The following is a 21,881-nucleotide window of genomic DNA, read 5'->3' on the forward strand; positions in this document are numbered from 1 at the left end:
CGGCCGCAGAACCTCCCGAAGGGTATTTTTGTCAGCAAATTTTAGGCCACTATAAATAGATGAGAAACACTTTTTAGGGCAAGTTTTGTAATATTTTGAGTTGTAGCAGTTATATTTTACTATTTTGGGTAATTAGTGACTATTTTGAGTGAAGAATTATTAGTTTTATTAATTTAATCTTATTTTATGGCTTTAATTAGTTCTTCTTTATTTTCTTTAATTTCTAGTATGAGTAGCTAGATTTTCTCTAGGGTTGTGCCCCAACCCTAATGTGTAAATCTTATGAGCCATTAATTTAATGCTTGTTTATGATTGGGTATTTATTATTTAGTCTTTTTCATGCATTATTTCTAGAATTAATGGTTGCAAATATTTATTCATGTTTATTTGACTTGGTTCTTACTTGAGAAAGAAAGACTTAGTCTAGGAACACTTGGCTAACAAGAAATTAGACTAGTTAAGGTTTTGACTAGTCTAATTAAAGGGTTTGAACTAGAGATAGAGAAAACCCGATTTGAAAAAGCCAATTCGGGCAAAATTACTCTATAACCGAGAGGTATTGGGTGATAATTTATAGTTGAGAGTTATAATACTCCCCGATCACTAAAACAAACATTAACGTGATTTACCCATTATATTAGCACCTAGGCGAAGGTTACATCCCTAGAATTTTTCATATTTGATAAAAACATCAAAAATAATTACTCGATTTCTAGTTTCTTCTACCTAGTTTAATCTTGTTAGTGTTAATTTTAGAAGTAAAAAATAAAAACTCTGTGTTTGAAGTGCAATTGAGCTATTTCTCGTACTCTCATCAAGTGTACACCCTAAAACCCATATTAAACTCCATGTGAAAATCGACTCCGACTCTTGTTGGGTATTATTCTTCCAACGACCATTTTCACTCACTATTGAGTGCGGATTGGATGTGGATCAGTCGCCAACTCAGTTGGGGAGAATGTTATGGGCGGCTTTCCAGCCATGCCCCATGAACCCTTGGACGCGCCACATGGTGTCCTGGAAAGCCTCCCAATGCTTAGCGCCATGGACGGCCCAGTGATCTTGGTCGCGCTAAGTGACAAGCACGCCTGTGCCTATGTCACCCCACTGATAGCCCTCGCCAGCGCCCAGCCACAGGAAGATGCCAACAGCGCCGCGCACGCAGACTCTGATGCTAAAGACAAGGTTGCCGCCAACGGACCTGTTTAAACATTGCAGAAATATAAATCCTTTTTATTGTAAAGATAGAGTAGTTTTAACTCCTGAATTTCCATTATATCTCTCTAGATTAGTTATGTCAAGTTTCATAACTTTTATTTATTTTTCTTAAACATTATTAGGAGGGATCAAACAATCAAACTTTCAAGCAAGCAAACAATTCTCTGTACTGGTGTCTCTCCCCCTCGACACCGTGTTGGAGTCTTTTTCTTTTGAGTCCCAGCCGAGGAAGAGCGTCGTATTTTTGGTTGCTTGTTCTCTCGTTGGAGACTACGAGAGGAGGCACCTTCAAAGGAAGCAGATCCGCGGGCACTACTTCGAGCAAGGGCACTTTGCAGCATTCTCTTGGCCTCTTCGAAGTCAGCTAAAACGTCAACCTCGAGGCAGGTGACAGAGCCCTGCGGAAGCCTTGAATCAAGCAAAAAATGGAGTTAACAACTTATTCACGAAGTTACATATATTCGTACAAAGATTAAAGGAAGAAGGACTCGGTTTACCATAATTTTTGGCCTTCCACCCGTATTAGAGGGCTATTTCCTTCCAGCGGCGGAATTCTGGTATTGTGATTTTTAGAATTTTCTGAACCCACGGTCCAGGCCTTAAATTCATGGTGGTTCCCATCAGGTAGTTAGAACAAAAGGAACAAGAAGATCAGCAAGAATGAGAAATAATTTTTTTCACGAAAGAAGGAAATAACTAAATCGATAACTTACGAAAGCGATTCCACGACTCAGGAAAAGACGGAGTTGTGGTCGGGATGATGTCCCTGGTAGTGATGATGACGAATCGCTCCATCCACCCGCGATCATTGTCATCATCTACGCTGGTGATAAGAGCGTGGTGTCCACTTTTACTGAAGTTTATTACTCCCCACGAAAAACTTTGAGAGAGTAAAGATTCATCATGCGTGCAAGAGTTAGGGTTTCCACGGTCTACGTGCACAGTTGGCGAAGGCAAACCACCGTTCCCCATATAGAAGTGCCTACTTGTGCTAAGAAGACCTGATATCGATGGCAAAACTCCAAATTTATAGGGTCGAGCCCTTCATTCGACCCCAGAGAGAATGGACCCAAGGTAAAAGGATACATATAGACATACGTAAAGCCCATCTCTGTGAAGGTAACCCACTCTATCATATCCAGGGCGAGGATATCAAGATTGGGGCAGTTGCAGTCCTCCTTCACGGTTGGAATACTAGAAGGGTGAATGGAGGAGGGATACCTACTAATATGCCAAGTCCGTGAAGATGTAGAGGTGGCCTTCTCTTGGAAGTCGTTAACAGTACTGAGAAGTTTTGGTATGATGGTGCTTACAGTGGGAGGTTCAGAATCGACATCAGTTTCTTTGTCCTTGTTTTTCTTTGGGCCTCCACCAGAGAGAAGACCAGAGTTTCTAAAGAGTGCAGTGAAAGAAGCCATAGTAATAAAGGGTCAGTAAAACTTTTGCTAAGAGAGTTGAAGAAGGTGTGAAATTTTCTAAATAAGATGCGGGGAGGAAGAAAGGCTTATGCAAATTTTGAAAGTAAAGAAGTGAAAATAATGAGTAGAAGGGAAGTTATAGATGGCAAACATTGTGCTCATGATTACCTCGAAAATCGGCGAAACTATTTTCTGAATCATGGTGCAACACGTGTTCGAGGTATTAAATGCGAGAAGACGTGCGTCCTTTCAAATGTCAGAGACTGTTCAGGAACTATTCCGCCAAGAAAAGAATCTTCACCAACTTCCCCGTAACACAAAGATATGTTATCGGAAAGCAGAAGGACTATCTATATGAGGTAAAATTGATTTATAATAAATGGTCAAATGGTAGCATGACATGTAGAACCGAAGATAGGTAACATTCAAGTCAAGCAACGACCAATATCGGATGCAACAAACTCAACCGACATTGGGTAAATCCCGAAGGGAGCATGGTCAACGAGAGAAGATCAAGTATTTTCCATCGGATGGCATTCAATGAGGGAATATTTTCTAACATTAAATGAGTGACCGTTGCATAGAATATTTGCATTCATGGCTTGTCGTTATGTGCTCATCAATGACTCTTTTATTATCATTTAAGATGAGTTTGATCCTCTAATCTTGTTTCCATAGGTAAAGTTATAAATAGTAGGCTCATCAGCCATTGTAAGATACAAAATTCTTTGCAAATATATGTTGTATTTTACTTTCACTCTCAATTAAACAACTTTACTTGCTCTTTATTATTGCTTTCACTTTTGTTCTCGGAGGTATTGCGCTCGGAGCCAGACTTGTCATCTCTTTCGATTTCAATTGTTAATCTTAGTATTTATTTTATCTCTTTATCATTTTTTAGATCAAATCAATTCACTTGTTTATTAACCACGTAACAAATTCAACTTTATCGTTTTACACGTAAACAAAAATCTTAACGCAACTGCTACAAATAAAGAAATAGAGAAAAGTCATTGGTCATCAAAACTTGGCCAGCACAACAAAATGAGCGGCATTTGCCATAATGAAGAAGGCACAGAGTTATTTAATCATAAAATAAAAGGAGATCCTTCAAATTAAATTCTTTTCCCGTTTGGATCCTACATTCCAGTTTCGTGTTTTTCTTCTTCCATATTCTTTAACTAAAAACAACATGACTTTGCATCATTTGTTATTGTTGTCACGTCATCGCGCGAGGGTTTCACACATATAGTATTTTGAAAATACTAGCCAACACTGAAGGGTTCAAGTGGCACATGTTGGATATATTTGAAGTATCTAATAGCAACAAGGTTGAAGTTAGAGTGTCTCAATGAAAATTATGACAACTTTAAGAGGTTGTTTAAGCATTTGGTCTTAATTTTATCTTTAATAATATATTATTATAGTCATAAAAGTTTTATGATATGATTAAAATTATAAATTTTATGAGTATTGTTAATACGATGATCGAAAGCTCTTTTGTTCTTTCGTAAATTTCGTACTAAATAAAAAATTGGCATATAAGTATATGTCGTGCTTTTGTCATGAGAAAGTTGCTCATCTTTAAACTAATTTCTGCAAGTTATGTTATTATTAAAAATTAATTTTCACCTTATGTTTTCATCAATATTTACCCTATGTTATTGTTACCTAAGATGAAAGTGGAGTAACGTGCTTTCTTTTACCCGCTATTGATAAGCCGCGAAAGTCACATTAGAGAAAAAAGGCAAACAAAGGCTGGTGTTTTCAAGTTATTCAAAATTCCCATGTTTGGTCCCCCCCTCCTTCAATCATTTCATTTCCAACTCACGCCCACACATAACTTCGCCCACACTCTTCTTCAGAGTAATAAACAACTTCTCTACTTCTGTAATTTTCAAATTCACTGCCACCAAAATTGCCGTGCGCCGCCGGGGGTGCTGCCTATTGTCACCGGGATCTGACGCAATGACTCCGCGTGGCTGACTCATTCCACGCAAGTAATAATGTAAAAGTTAGAGAGAAGAGAACAAAGCCGCCTTTTTTCCTTTTTCCCTTTCTTTTTCTCTTTCGTTTTCATTGACCTTTTCCCAATCCAAGTTGTACTACTACTAAATATTCTCTCCTTCACTTTATTCTAATTGATTGAGAGAGAAGAAAGAGATTTAAAAAGAAAAATAGAGATGTATGGGGTGGCTCCGCCCAAGAGTTCAGATTCCGGCGGTGGTGCCGCCGATCAGTCCGCCTTTATCCGGACTTATCAGGCCTGGAAAGGCAGCAATGTAAGTGATTCACCGTTTCCCTCTGCTCTTCTATTATGTAGGTTTCCTATTGAGTATTGCTGGGATCTCAGGTTTTCTTTTGCAAGTTCATAATTTTTTTCTAGGAGTTTTAATTATCGAATTAGCATTTAATGTTTGATATTTTTGGAATTATTTTCGTAATACGTTGTAAATGTTAGCTTAGTCATCTCTTAGAAGTACTTAACATAATTCCAGAAGAGCATAATTGCTGTAAAGTTGACTAATAAAAGAATACACAGCAGAGATGCATTTGTAGACTCCAAAACCTATATTCCTATGAGATTCTTTTGGACAAACTTAAGTTCCCATTAACATTCTTAATTTGAGAAAAACGATTGTGAAAGCAACTTTTTTCATGAATTTTCTGCAAAATATGGCAAGTCAGGTAAATAAAAATACCTTAAGATGAATCCCAGGAAGAAAGAAGAAAAAGAAGCAATTGAGGAAAGCAGAGATCAGTGCATTAATTTTAAAACTCTACATAACTTTGAGATGCCTCAATATTCTGGTTGCTGTTAAATAGAAGCAAAGTTCAAACTTAATTGGAATTTACTCGCCTGTGTTCCTCAAGGGCACATCTCCATGGATGAAATTGTGAGATAGTAAATATTAACAGAAGTTTTTTCTCTTTATTACGTCATGTGATTTTTGGTTTTGTTCGCTTCAGTTACCCTATTCCCTGGTGTTATTATTTAGTACTGCTTCTTCCCCCCCCCCCCCTCCCCCCCCCTTTTTTTTTCCTTCTCTCTTCCTTTTTTTCCTTCTTCCCACCCTTTCTGAGCCGAGGGTCTATTGGAATCAACCTCTCTACCTTCACTAGGTAGGGGTAAGGTCTGCGTACACACTACCCTCCCCATATCCCACTTGTGAAAATATACTGGGTTTGTTGTTGTTGTTGCTTTCTGGAGACATGTACTGTTGACATGCTCTCCAAATTAGATGTGTAGTTGCTAAAATTTGACATTTTCTTGCAATTAAAAAGTTCCTTAGATAGCATATCTCGTGATTGCGCATACTTTTCTTGACATTATTGCCTCTTGATTGTGCAGAAATTTATTCTTCAAGGAAGGTTTATCTTTGGGCCTGATGTGAGGTCGGTCTTTATGACCATCTTCCTTATAGTTGCCCCGGTTGCTGTTTTCTGTGTCTTTGTTGCGAGGAAAATGGTGGATGATTTTGCTGGTGACTGGGGGTGGTCAATCATGGTCGTCGCTGTTGTTTTCACAGTTTATGTAAGTGTTTGTTTTTGGCTTCCACTGACTACATTATTTTTAAAGTATAGTTTTATGGCTACATTGGCCTTCTCAATACCAAGATACTAGATTATTCCGAAAACTTGACTACTTCCCCTAATAGATTGATTACCTTTCCCTTGTTTGTGTTTATTTCTTTTTGTTGCTTGCATGATTTTCATTCAATTTGGGCATTGAATGGTGAATGAGTAGTCTGGGAGTTCATAGGTGACAAACATCTTTATTTTGGATCAGCAGTTGGACTGGATATGGTATGTGGCAGAAAGCCTTTGTGATCGTGATGATTTAAGAATTTTGATCTGAATACAGCGTATCTTCTGTATTTATTAACTTTGTAGCTCGGACGACATTTTAGATCAAGAATTTCATACAGAAATATTGCCGAGGACTTGGCTCTTTTGATTGGTGCTGCACTTGTATAAAAAGTGATTAGATCGATAGTTATGTGAAATCCGTCAACTCAAAAAAAGAGATTGGACCATTTTATTCTGGCTGCACCAGTGTTGTGAAGAGCGTGAAGCGAGGAAAAGCGACAAGCCCCTTTTCGCTTAAAGCGAGAAGCGAGAAGCGAAGCGCTCGCTTTTTTGAAGTGAAGCGGAATTTAAAAAAATAAAATAAAATAAATACTGCATAGACAACACATGTAACTGTAAGCAAATAAAAACTAAAGAGTAGCATCAATTAAAGCACAAAATGAACATCCTATTCTTCTACAAGATTAAATGAAATGAAAAAAATGGCAGTAACTGAAACGAAAAAAATTGGGCAGCAGTTCGCTGCAATTTATCTCTGAAACAATGAAAGAAAAAGAAGAAGAAGACGAAGAAGAGAATGAGAAGAAGAACTGAAGGGACAAAATAAATTTGCTAGCATTTTGCTGCTATTTTGGGACTGAAACAATGAAAGAAAAAGAAGGAGGAGGAGGAGGAGGAAGAAATCACATACCTGGGCTTAACTTGATAAACTTTTTAATTTTTTAATGTTGGCGGCCCTTAATATGTAGAAGCGCTCGCTTCTGTCGCTTTTACGCTTCTCGCTTTTTATGCAGAAGCGCCCGAGGCCTCGCTTCGCGCTTTAAGCGCTGAAGTGAGAGCTTTTCACAACATTGGGCTGCACAAACTGAACCATTACCCTTGACAAATGGATATTGTTTCCTCAAGAGTGTTTACAAGGCTATTTCTATTGTTGATTGGCAATTGAGATCTTCTGAGCAACAAGAGGCATCATGTAATGTTGCCATTGTCCATTCAAACCAAGTGAAAGTCCTCTTACGAGAGCCTGATGGATTTTGTATTGTCTCGGTGTAATTTAGAAACTAGGAATGAGAGAGCGATTTTGGGCCTATATGGTGAACATTGAACAAGATTTATGCTTTGCCGGGCAAGGAAATGATAGGCACATATATTTCAGAAGGTAGAGGAACGGTGGAACTCTTATGCAAGTCATATAAAAGCTGCTGACAATTTGTGAGAATCAAGCTGGTATGTTGCTGCAGCAGAGTTGATGACGAAGTTTAGAAAAAAGGTGAAGATTGATTAGTTGGAATCTGGAGTAGTAAAGTATCACTGATACTTTCTTGGGACAAAAGATAAGATTATTAACCCTTTCATATCTATGGTCAGCACTCTCCAGCTAAAGTAGGCTTTGTATGAGAACAGAGATTGGGTATTGTGTGAAGATCGAACAATGAGAGTTCTAAATTGGGTCTTATTAAAAACAAATCTGAATTGGTAAGTACTTGTTCTCTGGTGAACTGGCTGAACTTCAAATTTGTTTTCCTTCTGCCACTTCTTCAGATTTTTAAGCAGAACAAATCAATTGCCAAGAGTTCTAAAAGTTTGTACTTCATTCTCCAAGTTCACTTTTAAAGAATTGACATTTGAGATATTCTTTACCAATTCGCTTAGGCAAATGACTTTTGAAAGAGAATCAACTAATTCCTTAAGGAACCTAGGGAATCAGGATGACAAGAATTACAGTTAAAGCAGTAATTCTTGCATCTTGTCTTGTTCTTACATTAGTCTGTTCATGATGGAAAATGTTAAATTGCTTGTATATTCTCTGCCGTACAAGGGAATGAAACTAGGTTCTTGCAGTCTTATGATTTCCTTGTAGATATTGCATGAAAGCGGGCGACCTTTATTTTCCCGAGTACACCATGAAGCAGATAACCTTCTCAATTCTTAGTAAGGAAAAAGTTTACAATGTTCAGGCTAAACTTTTTAAGATAAATGAACTATTAATGGGTGTTTTTTACTGTAATCTCTTTTGTTTTATGGCTACAAAGCATATAGATTTATGAGTCGATATGAAGTAATCAATATTTTCTTTCCAAAGGTCTTAGTCCTTCTTCTACTCACTTCTGGAAGAGATCCCGGTATAATTCCTCGCAATCCTCATCCTCCAGAACCAGAAAACTTTGAAGGAAGTACTCAAGCTGGACCTGGTCAAACCCCACAATTACGGTTGCCCCGCATCAAGGATGTGAATGTCAATGGAATAACTGTAAAGTCCAAATATTGTGATACCTGCATGCTGTACAGGCCTCCACGTTGTTCACACTGCTCAATTTGTAACAACTGTGTCGAACGTTTCGACCATCACTGCCCCTGGGTCGGACAATGTATTGGACTGGTGAGTACCCCATTTTAAATACAAACATCTTCTTTTGCCATTGAAAGCTGTCTCAAAGAAATGCTTTTTCACTTTGCCCTTGATACTACAATGCATTCATGACTTTCCTCCTTTAGTGATCCTCTCAATCCATGGTTCTGTATTATATGGGTGTTGGTCATTGATTCTTTTTATCTAGTATTAGTTTGATGTATGAAGGTACATTGGCACATTTCTTTTACCCTTTAGTTTGTTTTTTTCTTATTCTTAAATTTCTCAGGCAGTGTGTAATCTGCACTGCAGCATGCACATTAAGTTCATCGTCATGAGAAACCATGCTCACTGCGTGCCCTTTCCAAAATTCATAGAAGTTCTCCCCTAAATTCATAGAACTTCTCCCCTAAAAGCATGTTTCTGGGTCGTTCTTCCTCCTTAAGGTTAGCTAGAACAACTCATGAAAGAGCTGCCAGTGTTTCCGTTTACATTTTTCTTCCCTGCACTCATTGGGTTAAGGGTGCTGGTCAGTTGTTGAGTGATGTGTAAATCGTTCAACTCTCTATAGCTGATATTGCCCATTCTTGCAATTTTGTGCTCTGCTCAAGTATTAACAACTAAGCATATTTGATATTTTTCTTCGCACTGAGAATCTTTGTAACAAAATGGGTTTGTTAATTTTTGAGGTATTAATCTACTAAACAATTCCAAAATGAGTGGGTTTTGCTAGAGAATGGTCTTTATTTTTCATTAATTTGTTTTACAAAAACTTTTAAGAGAGACCTTTTCTGATTGTGATGATTCTGTAGATTTGTGCTTTAAACTTAACCCAGTTAGGACATCTTGATCTTGAAGCATTGATTTTGTAAGTACTTTAGAACTTGTATTCGACTCGTGCTTTTATATTTTCATGGCAGACGTTATGCTGGTCTGACAGCAAAGATTTACTTCTATAATGAATGAGCTTTCAGAGAAAGTTTCTGTAATGTTAGTGTCTTGGCTTTCTAACTCTAACCATATTATGTTTGTTGGTGCAGAGGAATTACCGTTTCTTCTTCATGTTTGTCTTCTCAACTACCCTTCTTTGCATATACGTGCATGGCTTTTGCTGGGTCTATATTAAAAGGATCATGGATAGTGAGCAGACCTCAATCTGGAAGGCAATGGCCAAGACTCCTGCTTCTATTGTGCTTATCATTTATACATTTATATCAGTTTGGTTTGTTGGTGGCCTGACCGTCTTCCATCTGTATCTTATTGGCACAAATCAGGTAATGTTTTGTTCTTTAAATTTAATCCCCTTTTTTCTAGGCAAAGAGGAAAAAAACTTACTCTCATGCCCTAGTTGTCTAACATGTAGATGTGTTCCAATTTCGGAGATTGAAGTACAACTTTTTTTGACATTTGAATCTTCTGTGTGCTTGCAGTCAACATATGAGAACTTCAGATATCGGTATGATCGTCGAGTCAACCCATTTAACAAAGGTGTACTTCATAACTTCTTGGAGATATTCTGCACTAGTATACCTCCTTCCAAGAACAACTTCAGGGCCAAAGTGGCAAGAGAACCTGGGATAGCACCTCGTGAAGTAGGGGGTGGTTTTGTTAGTCCAAACTTGGAGAAAACGATGAGTGATTTAGAAAGGGGAAGGAAGCCTGCTTGGCATGAGCCAGCAACAGGAGGAAATGAATTTGAAGGACAACTTAGAAATGACAATCAGTTAGATAAGGACGAAGAGCTATCAGTTATATCCTCAGAGCTTAGCGGTGCCACGTTGGCAGATGGGCGTAGTATACTACACCCGAGGCGCTCTAGTTGGGGAAGAAGAAGTGGGACCTTGGAAATACCACCTGATGTAGTTGCTATGGCATCTGAGATTGGAGACTCAAATCGGATAACTGGCAGCAATGGTGCTTTCTTAACTGAAAACGGGCAGTAGTGCTTGACCTGGGTGCTGTTAACATTATTGTAAAAGAACTAGTAAGTGTAAAGATCATTAGCCAACGGTGATAGAGTTTATGGGTGGGATCAACCACTGTGAACTTAATCTTCCAGGCTTCTCTGTGTGTATATTGTTTTCTTTCTCTTTTCCTTTTTGGGTTTTTAATTTTCTTTTCTTATGTGAAGGCAACCGAAATTCTTTGCAATGTGTTTATTTTGCAAGGGATACTTAGAAGAAATTATTCTTGCAATTCATGGTCGTCCCCGTTCCCAATTTATCATATTCATCAAGTTCCTCTTATGCTTCCCATCTCTTCTCGTTTGCGCAGTTGAGTTGTTATAGATTCCCACCCTATGATCCAGTCACTTTAAAAAAATTGAACAATTTATGATAAAATAATTCCAGATTAGAATAAAAGCTTTTCAGAAGTGATATAATTTCATTTGAGAACTTCAATTTTCCCTATAAATTCACTGTTTTCTTGTTTGTTTTAGATATTCAACGCGAAAGGCAGCTTGCACAAGTTTTTGTTAATTTGAAGAAAAATAGCATTTTTAATCTTTGATTCCAGCTGTAGTCCTTATAATATTCGACTTAACACATTTGACCCTGAATTAAGCAATGTGTGCGCTTTTACAAGTAAAGGACTAAAAGCACACAAATAATGTAACCACTCTTTTGAAACATTACATTATTTGTGTTGGGGAAAAAAAGTACTAAGCGCACCTTTACTCTCGCTGTTCTTTATCCAAACCTTGGATTCGAAATTGTAATATATCGTCCCTTCTAAGAATTCAGTGAATAGGTGCAGCCTGTCAATGTTAGGGTTATTTTACTGGCAACAATAGACAGCTTATTTCACTACAGGCAAAAGGAACAAAATTCATTTAGCCTTGGTCATGAAGGGGAGAAAATGAGTTAAAAAAAAGAGAGCATCTCTGCATTTAGTAAATAATATCATCAGTAACACCACATCAATTGTATCGAGCAGCAAGAAAAAAAATTACAGTTCTCTTTCAAATATCTTTGAGCAAAGGAATCAAAAGGATTATCATATCCATTTTATAAGGCTAATTCTTCTTCAGTGCATGCCCTGGAACCGTTTCATAATGATCGCGCTCATCTCCATATAGCGTTGCGCACAGTGGCTTAAACAACTAGATTCACTGGAGCTAAACTTGCTTCCAGGAGTACCAGTAACGCATTTGTCCCAGCAGGAACTTGTAAGCTTTGCAACTACTTCATTGAGCATGGCCCTTTCCTTCTCTTGCTGCATAAATGAAGAAATCAGGTGCAAATATTAGAAAGCCACAAAACAATTAGTCATTTTGTTAAGACCACTGTATGAAAGTAGGGGCAACTAAATCAAATCAAGTAACAAAATAGTCAAGCAATGTCTTCTTCCAACACAACTAGGAACACAACAATGATGACACATTGCTTCAACGTCTCAAAACACTATCGTAAGCCAGCTGGAGACTTTGATATTCAATAATATAATGGTAAAAACAATAAGACATGGGAAGACAGAGAGCAGATTAAAGACAAACCTTAAAATATGTGTATTGTTGGACTGACACACTGGAGAAATCCGAGAGCACTTGAAACAATTTCCTGAAGTAATGAGCTTAAGTAGAAAGTGTTTTATACCTAGAATGTTTCTGTTTCTCTTTCTAGTTGGAAGGAGGTAGTTAAAATGTTCTCATATGGAGTGAGACTTTTGACTCTTGTAACTCGTTGAGAAAAAGCCCAAAACCATACATTATCTTTGGCTTTAGACTCAAAGTCATAAATATTCTTCCACATGGAGCACTAATAGTCCATTTACTTTAACAAAGTGGCGCACTTTTAATCATAACACTAAACACATTTTAATTTGTAACAAAAATATAAGATCTGACAAAATATTTGTTCCATTTACCGAAAGAAATAAAGATAACAGATTTATCTAGATAGCAAATAGTAAATATACATAGAATTTATTTACTATACGTAAAATATACATTTTACTAAGAAATATTAAACACCGTTAATTTTTATTTGCAATGATTTTTATCTAAATAACCTCAAATGTTATCTAGATTTTTTATTATATACATAATATTTACTATACGTTGACATAAAATAAATATATATTTATTAGATTTTTTTTATTTTAAGGGGAGTCAACGTATAGTAAATATACATAAAATAAAAATAAATTTTATGTATATAATAAAAAAATCTAGATAACATTTGAGGTTATCTAGATAACAATCATTACAAATAAAAATTAACGGTGTTTAACATTTCTTAGTAAATGTATATTTTACGTATACTAAATAAATAGTAAATAGATAAATAGTAAGTAAATTTTATGTATATTTATTATTTACTATCTAGATAAATCTGTCATCTTTCTTTCTTTCGGTAAACAAGAAAATAAATGGAACATATATTTTGTCAGATCTTAGATTTCTGTTAAAAATTAAAATGTGTTTAGTGTTATGACTAAAAGTGCGCTACTTTGTTAAAGTAAATGGACTATTAGTGCTCCATGTGCAAGAATATGTATGACTTTGAGTCTAAAGCCAAAGATAATGTATGGTTTTGGGTTTTTTCTCAGTGTTATGACTAAAAGTGCACCACTTTGTTAAAGTAAATGGACTATTAGTGCTCCATGTGAAAGAATATGTATGACTTTGAGTCTAAAGCCAAAGATAATGTATGATTTTGGGCTTTTTCTCTAACTCGTTAATATAACATTCTAAGAAACCAGTAAACAGTATTATGTTGAACACAGTAGGTGTCTGTTCAATTTTTCTGTGCACTTTTCCCTCTTCTCTCTAATCCCTCAATGTAATAGAAATCTTAAGAAATGAAAAAAAAAACTTTTCGCCGCTTATAAAGTAATAAAGGAAGAAAGAAGTTAGTTGGAAAGTGGATGAAGGATTGCTGAAAGAAAAGTTTCTACTGCAATGTTTTTCCCCTTAAAAAAAGTTCATCTTTCAGTAAGCAAATTGACTAGGTTATAACATCCAGTAGGGGCTGCAAGTAAATGACAATGAGGGAAGGTCGCCTAAAATGGCTTGGTGATATCCTTTTTACACCTTAATATGCACCAGTATGCAGATATGACATAAAGATGATTGACTGTGCTAACAGGAAATGGGTAGGCTAAAATCACATCGATAGAGTTATGTCAAAAGACCTGCAATCTATTGGAAGAAGCAAAAGATCCATAATGATGATACTAACTAGTTTAATTTAACGCCTAGCTGCTATTATTACATATTAGTGTCCAGCGTTTACAAGGAGTCACGTTTAGTTTCATTAAAGATATGTATAGCAGTATAAGAGTGGGTTTAAGAGTTAAGGAACCTCTAGTTTTAGACAACTTTGCTTTGAAATACAAATTATATACTATATTAAAAGCACAAAGCCCTTCCAGAGATATTGTTCATCTTTTTTACCCTTAGTAAGTGAATTCCAAGTTGGATATAATTGTAATTGTAATCATTAATAAATTTTTATTTTTGGGAAAAAACCAAAAACAGCGGTGTATTTAGGTTTAGCATTTTTAGGTTTTTCTTTGTTTAGGATTAGGATTCCTTACTACGGCTTTCCTTTAGGTTTAGGATCCTTAGGTTTTTCTTTGTTTAGGATTCTTTATTTAGTGTCTTTTCTTTGTTTAGGTTTGGGATTCACTTTAGGCTTCTAGAATATTAAAACCAAAACAATTTAGAATAAGAAGAGGTAGCGACAACTTCCATAAAAGAAGTCAATATTCACATTCTTTATCATAAACTCTTGATAGTATTGACGTGCTTGTGATTTAAGGTAAACTTTCAAACATGTAGTATTCTTCAAGTTATAGAATCGACATGCTTGTGATTTGAGGTAAACTTTCTATTTATCTGCAGTATGTTCTTTAAGTCATGCAATAATAGACATTCGTGTATTATTGATAAATATTTGCAAATTGAAAAGTAGTCAATTGTGATTTTTGTTTACAATATATCATATACACCCATCAATTTAAAACTGCCTTATTTACAATTTTTGTGCATGTCATTTGGGTCATTGATTTGTAACAAAAATTGGTTAGGCATTCGAACTCATATCTATTGAAGTCTTATTAATTCAAGATTGCTTTTGCTCTATGTTTTACAACTACAATATTTAATTGCTATGCCAGCTCACGTTGCTCATATTTGGCACAAGAATATTAAATTTGATTACCTCTTTTAATTGATTGTATTATATATATTACAATTTAAAATTGTGTTATTTAAGAATAGCCATTGGCAACTGGCATCCTTGCATCTAGCAGGAATTCTTAGATAATTCTTCTTAGCTCATAAAAAATAATTATTATAGAATCACTTCGGTGCGGTGTATAATTTTTCTATCCCACTTACAATTTAAAACTTTGCTAAACAATATAATTGTGTTTCAAAATTTTATTACTTAAAACATATTGTTTAATTGCTACTTATTTAATTTTTTAAAATTGTGTACTCATTGATACGGATACACGCGCAATGTGCTTACTCTAAAACCAGTTTAGTATTAAATGAAACAAAACTGGAACAGAGTAAAATTGCATATAGTCAGCTCCATTTTAAGATTGAGGCACAGTTGATTGACTAATTGATATTGACTAAATTATATAAGGAAAAATCAGCAATGAAGATGTTCTTATATTCTGTTGCAAATAAACGAGCTGCTAACCATAAAATAGTCATAGAAGACAGCTTTACATTATAGAAAGCCAAATCATACATGATATTACTAGCTCATACACAGATGTGCATAATGAATATTTGTGCTACAGCACCATCATATATAGAATATGCATATCCCACAAATTACACCAAACTACAGACAAGATAAAACCAAAAAGATCAAAGATCAAAGTAATAATTTCCCTACCCATTAAGTCATTAAAACAATATCCACAAAAAGACGCATAATTGTCTGAATCAATCCTTCTAAAACCAGTGCAGCAAAGCATCTTTCCAAAGGTATAATGCCCAAATAAATTTTCAAAATATAATGCCAAAAGAACTGTTGGTAGCCAAAACTGGATCAGTTTACAAATATCTAGCATAAACTATAGGGAAACCAAAAAAAAACAAAAACAGATAAGTGAATACACATCAAATAAAACTGTTCATGATTGAAACTTACACTGAGAAATTGCTGCAATTCCGGGGAATTTAGGGCTGAAGGATCCATGGAACTTTTGGGTTACGAATGCTATTTTCCGGTTTTCGTGGAGGAGTAAAGATTTCTTGATTAGAACCCTATGTAAAACCCTAACAAAAGTCGGTTGAAGTCGGCGGGTTATATGAGATGGGCTACAAATTGGATACTAGAACAAGGACAGGCCCGTTTTCCTACCAAATCGGATTATTAGCCCATTGTTATCTGTTATGCATAAAACTGTTAAGGGATTTTTGTTGGGGAGAAGTGCACAGTTAAAAACAGAGATGTCGTTACTCTTTAGCCACTATTTAAAATGTATTTATTCTTTAGTTAGTGTTTAATAAATTTTTACTCGTCCGAACAAAAATACTCTTGTGCTAGACATGAGTGTTGTGTAAATATTAAGGACATGATGTCCTTAACTTCATGAATGTTGTGTAACAATTAAGGACAAAGTGTCATGTATTTGCACCTTTCGCTATTAAACTTTAGGACAACATGTCCTTAACTTCATATGTGCAGTGTAAATGTTAAGGACATGTCGTCTTTAACTTCATGTGTGCAGTGTAAATGTTAAGGATATAATATCCTTAACTTGTATTTACACCTTCTTGTTAAACTTTAGGACCTCGTGTCCTTAACTTCATATGTGCAGTGTAAATGTTAAGAATATGGTGTCCTTAACTTCATGCGTGCAGTATAAATGTTAAGGACATAGTGTCCTTAACTTTATGAGTGTTGTGTAAATATTAAGGACATGATGTCCTTAACTTTATGAATGTTGTGTAAATATTAAGGACAAAGTGTCATGTATTTGCACATTCCGTTGTTAAACTTTAGGACATCATGTTCTTAACTTCATATGTGAAGTGTAAATGTTAAGGATATGGCATCCTTAACTTCATTTGTGCAGTGTAAATGTTAAGAACACCATGTCCTTAATATTCTCATGAGAAAATGGTAAAAATGTCTTTTCGTATTAATTTTAATAGAGTAGTGGTTATTTTTTCTCAGTATTAAAAATAGGCAGAATACATCGACAACCCCTTAAAGTTGTCCCCACTTTTCACTTAGACATTTTATCTTATATTTGTTTCATTTGAACACTTTAACCGAATATTAACGGTGTCATTTAAATAAATTTTGATGATGTGACATAGTGTGTGTATTACACCATTTTTAAGAGCGTGAGAGATCTATTTTTCTTTTAATTTTTTTTCTCTCTTTCTTTTTCCTCCTTTTCTTTCACACACCATGATATGCTTTATTTTTCACTGCCGGATAAGTTTGCCGGAAAAATTTCACACATTTGTTCTTCTTCGTTTCTCTCCTCTTTTTCCAACTCAAATTCAAAATTTCACACAATTTTGACCTTTCTCCTTTCAGATACCATAAATGTTTTTGACAGTTTCTTCGGATCTGAAACACGTAGGTTCCGGTACTGGCGAGCTTGGTGGATTAGTGCTTTTACTTTGGGGCATTACTAAAATCTTTATTACAGATCCAATCCAAGCAACATGGGTATCTCTGGAAGATCCAAATTTGTCCATTGGAAACAAATTAATCCACTAATATTCATTGTTGGTGGATTTATTTTTTAGCAATTTGGGATTAATATTCCATGACAAGAAAATTGTTACTATTTGATTTCTATGTTTGCTTGTTCTTAGTGTTGTAGAGCGCTCGGGGTGGAGATCAGGAGGAAGAAGAATGATGGCAGGAGTGAGTTTGTGAAGAAGACAACATGAGCTTCCTTCGTTTTTTTCCTTTTTGGCATAAGAAGACAGAAGGGAGGGGGAGTCACGAGGAAGATGACGAAAGAGGGGTTGGGGTTCTTGTTTTTCTTTTAATTTTTTCTTTTTTCAAATCTTTTATTTATATATTTAAGTTAAATCCACATGTCTCCATCTTATTCGTTATCTTGGTGTGTTAATTACACGCATTTTTTATGTTTAGCTGCTTATCAATTTTGTGTCTAAATGACACAGTTAATGTCCAGTTAAAGTGTTCAAGTGTAACAGACTTAAGATGGAGTATCTAAGTAAAAAGTGAGGACAACTTTAAGGGGTTATCAATGTATTCTGCCTTAAAAATACTGGATAAAAACTAAATACCATGTTAAAAAGTGGCTATCCCACGCCATTTTTACTTTTTGTTGGGCAAGTTATATGGTTTGTCGGTAAAAAATAATTACATCTGCTAGCAAAATATACAAAATATGTATATTATATATTAATATACCAAAATATACATTTTGCTGGTTATTATTTATGGAAGCGGCTATACTGTTTAGTATTTCCTTTTTTGTTTTAAAGCTTAGAAGATTTTTGAAGAATTGTTTTTTCTCGAGTGATTTTGAAGAAGTCGTTAGACACTGCAAAGCAATTAAACCAACGTATTTGTTACCCGTCGTATTGTATTGTATTGTATTATTATCCCAGACACAATTTTTGTTTTGATTGTTAATATAAAATTGATTGTATCGTATTGTTAAATCCACTGTTTCGGAACAATGAAAAGTCTCATTTTATGAAACAACCAAATTGGTGTGGTGGGATTGTTCCATATTTTTCTTTCCAATTACGCCCCCACTTATTATTATTCTATATTTTAATTTTACCCTTAACCCTATTATTTATATTATACTTCACCCAACTACATACTTTGTCTCCATCCTTCTGCCGTGCATTATTTTGGTTAGTTATCCCTATCATTTTTTCTGTATTTTTATCTCATCGATGATCTTTGCAAACTTTTTGCTGGTTTTATTAATATATATAATTTGCTTAGGTTTTTGCCATTTGAAACTACAGGTACTTTTTTCCCCAATGACCATATATTTTAATTCTCCTTATTGTGCTACAACTATATTTAATTTTTGATGGGGCCGTGAATTATTATTATTATTTTGTATAAAACGAGTTTGGTCATTTCGCTATTATGGTAAAATGGTAATTTTTTTTGTTGGTAAAATGGTGATTCCATGTGAGGAAGACGGGGATAAAAATAAATCATTTTTATGAGTAAGTCTTTAAAAGTTTACTATTTAAAATAATTGAGGGTATTTTAGTAAACTTACAAGTACAATACAATACAGTCAAATCAAACAATAAAGATGTTATTTAACAATAGCAAATGATACAATCTATCCAAACGTTGTATCCATCAAAATGATATAATACAGTACAATACAATATATTATAAAATGATGGGTAACAATGATCCAAACATAGTGTAATTTGGATTTATTTTATCACCTTTTTATTCACTTTGATTCAGTTACAAGTGGAGATCAAGTATATCGTCAAAACTTGAAGTGACGTTACTCATTAAATTCTTCATTAGATAAAAATATTTTTATGGACTTAATTAATATATATTAACAATATAAAAATATATTATGTCATATTTTTTAGCTTACCAACGACAACAAGCCATTTAATGTTCTATAGGTTACTAATTCACATTTTCTATGAATGATACTTATAATTGTGTATAGGGTAAAATATGTTCATATTTAACGATCGCATGAGAAAGCGACACGTGGAGCCGAAGACAGAAGACAGTCAGGTCTGAAGGTAACGATCTCGAAGAGAATGGTATTCATAAAGGCGAATTAAATAACTTGTCACCCTGTAGCATTTAATGGAGAATATTCTATAGTATTAAGTGCACGGTCAGTAACCGTATGGCATTCACTGCCCACCATTACACATTCTTCAATGGTCCTCATAATTATCATTTAATAGGGCCTTGATCCTAGGACCGTGTTTCCTAAGCGCAACTATAAATAGTGAGCTCTACAATCATTGTAAAATATGAATTTTTTGACAAACATAAGCTATATTCTGTTCAAAGCTCAATAATATTTTATTTTCTTGCTTATGTAGGGGATCAAACTTGGTTTGTTGTTGTTGTTGTTGCTTATTATTTTGTTATCACTGCCTCCGGAAGCTCTGCTCCCAGAACCAAGATTTCTGTTGTTTTATTTCGACTTCAAGGCTAAGTCTTACATTATTGTCTAATTTATTTATCATTTTAGGATCAAGCTGATTCACTTGTCTATAAACCACGTACAAATTCAACTGTACCATTTTACGGGTCAACAGTTTGGTGCCCACCGTGGAGTTTAGACAGTTGTGTAATTGAATTGATCCTTGAATCTATTACTAACTTGTTATATTTTTTGTTCTTAGTAAAAATCATAAAAAATGGCAGATAACGATGTCAACATTGCACATAATGTTGATGCCCAAGGAAATTAGCCTCAACACGAAGATTCCATAAGTGATACCCGCAATGAGGGGGTGAGGCATGGCTGGTTCATGGAGGGCAATATCTATGATATGTTCGAGAGGCAACTCCTGATGATGTAGAAGATAAGCACGCCATTAAAACATTAAGGATCATGGGGGAGCAACAAAAGTCTATTATGGGCCATCTCTCACGGTAGGATTAGGTCATGACGGAATTAAGGCAGGCGTTCTCGGGTGCTTCAAACAACGCAAAGGGTCAACAACAATACCCTGAGGGGTGAAGTCGGCTTTGACAGGGCCGGGGGGAACCATAGAGGATCCGGTAATAACAATGAGAATGATCCCTTTAAGACCGAACTCATACAATTTATGAGGAAAATAAACGCCCGGATGGATCAGATTCCGGGCGCACCACCAGTGTTGAAAGGACCGGACTCAAAGAAGTACACCCAATTGCCATTCAAACCAAGCGCGACACCGGAATTAATCCCGAAGCAGTTCAAAATGCCAGACGTGCCAAAGTATGATGGGACTTCAGATCCTCAGTAACACATCACCACCTATACAACAACGGTGAAGGGGAACGATCTAGATCCGCACGAGATTGAGTCATTCTTATTGAAGAAATTTGGGGAAACCCTCACGAAGGGGGCCCTGGCATGGTATTCACTCCTACCTGAGCACTCCATAGATTCCTTCGAGATGCTCGCAGACTCTTTCATCAAGGCCTATGCCGGGTCCAGGAAGGTACATGCCTGAAAGGCCGACATATTCAGGATTGCACAAGGAGAGTCCGAGTTGTTGCGGGAATTTGTGACTCGATTACAAAAAGAGAGGATGCTGCTCCCGGCCATACCAGACGAATGGGCAGTAGAAGTATTTATTAAAAGGCTGAATCTGAGAAGTTTCGATGCTTCCCAAAAATTGAAAGAAAGTCTGCTTGAGTTCCAGGCGACAACTTGGGAAGATGTTCACAACAGATGTGAGTCAAAGATAAGAATTGAAGATGATCAACTCGGTTTTCCAGCATCAACCAAAGGCCATGACTGGGAAAAGAATAAGGAGAAATCAAGGATGATTTCGACACAGATCAACGGTCTTCAAGAGGTCGGTTTTTGCTCTATGAAATGGCCGACGGATTCTGGTCGGCGGATAAATTCTCTACCGATAGGAGAACTGATCGTGGCCATAATAATAGGTGATTGCAGGACAAGGAGATATCTGGTTCTCGAGATTCTTTCCACCCCAGGCTTTCCGAATACAACTTCAACGTCAGCGTCGTGGAGCTAGTGTCGTCTATGAGGAACATTAAAGAGGCACGATTCCCGAAACTAATAAGATCTGATACCATCTAAAGAGATCCTAATTTGTGGTGTGAATACCATGGGACCAACGGCCACCGGATAGGGGACTGCCGACATCAACATGAGGAGGTGGTGACATTGCTGAAAAATAACCATCTTAGAGATTGTTTAAGCGACCAGCTAAAAATAACTACGGCCGCAATCGTGATAATGCAGAACCTTCGAAAGCAGGAGAAGATTCCCCATTCTTGGTGATCAACATGATTTTCGGGGGAACGAGATTAATGGTGTGGTCATTTTCGGCGGCAAACAAGACGAAGGTGTCAGTGACCCACAGTAAGAGACTCTGGGAAGTCTCTGAGGATGACATTACTTTCACGGAGGAAGAT

General features: G+C 35.9%; 2 protein-coding genes across 2 annotated transcripts; one reads left to right on the forward strand and one right to left on the reverse strand.

The window, feature by feature from the left end:
- Nucleotides 1-4,477: 4,477 nt before the first annotated feature.
- LOC104093104 (probable protein S-acyltransferase 7) lies at nt 4,478-10,992 on the forward strand. The gene is made up of 5 exons (XM_009598821.4): nt 4,478-4,918; nt 5,989-6,171; nt 8,530-8,826; nt 9,837-10,070; nt 10,227-10,992. Exons 1-5 carry the CDS (start codon nt 4,820-4,822, stop codon nt 10,737-10,739), a joined length of 1,326 nt encoding a protein of 441 aa, XP_009597116.1. The 5' UTR covers nt 4,478-4,819; the 3' UTR covers nt 10,740-10,992.
- A 668-nt stretch (nt 10,993-11,660) lies between these two features.
- LOC104093113 (mitochondrial import inner membrane translocase subunit TIM8-like) lies at nt 11,661-16,071 on the reverse strand. Its single transcript, XM_009598829.4, has 2 exons — nt 15,915-16,071; nt 11,661-12,012 (listed from the first exon to the last, which is right to left on the reverse strand). The coding sequence occupies exons 1-2, from the start codon at nt 15,960-15,962 to the stop codon at nt 11,824-11,826; spliced, it is 237 nt and encodes a 78-aa protein (XP_009597124.1). The 5' UTR covers nt 15,963-16,071; the 3' UTR covers nt 11,661-11,823.
- Nucleotides 16,072-21,881: the final 5,810 nt, after the last annotated feature.

Source organism: Nicotiana tomentosiformis, chromosome 3 (assembly GCF_000390325.3).
Source record: "Nicotiana tomentosiformis chromosome 3, ASM39032v3, whole genome shotgun sequence".
In the NCBI taxonomy this organism is placed as follows: domain Eukaryota; kingdom Viridiplantae; phylum Streptophyta; class Magnoliopsida; order Solanales; family Solanaceae; genus Nicotiana; species Nicotiana tomentosiformis.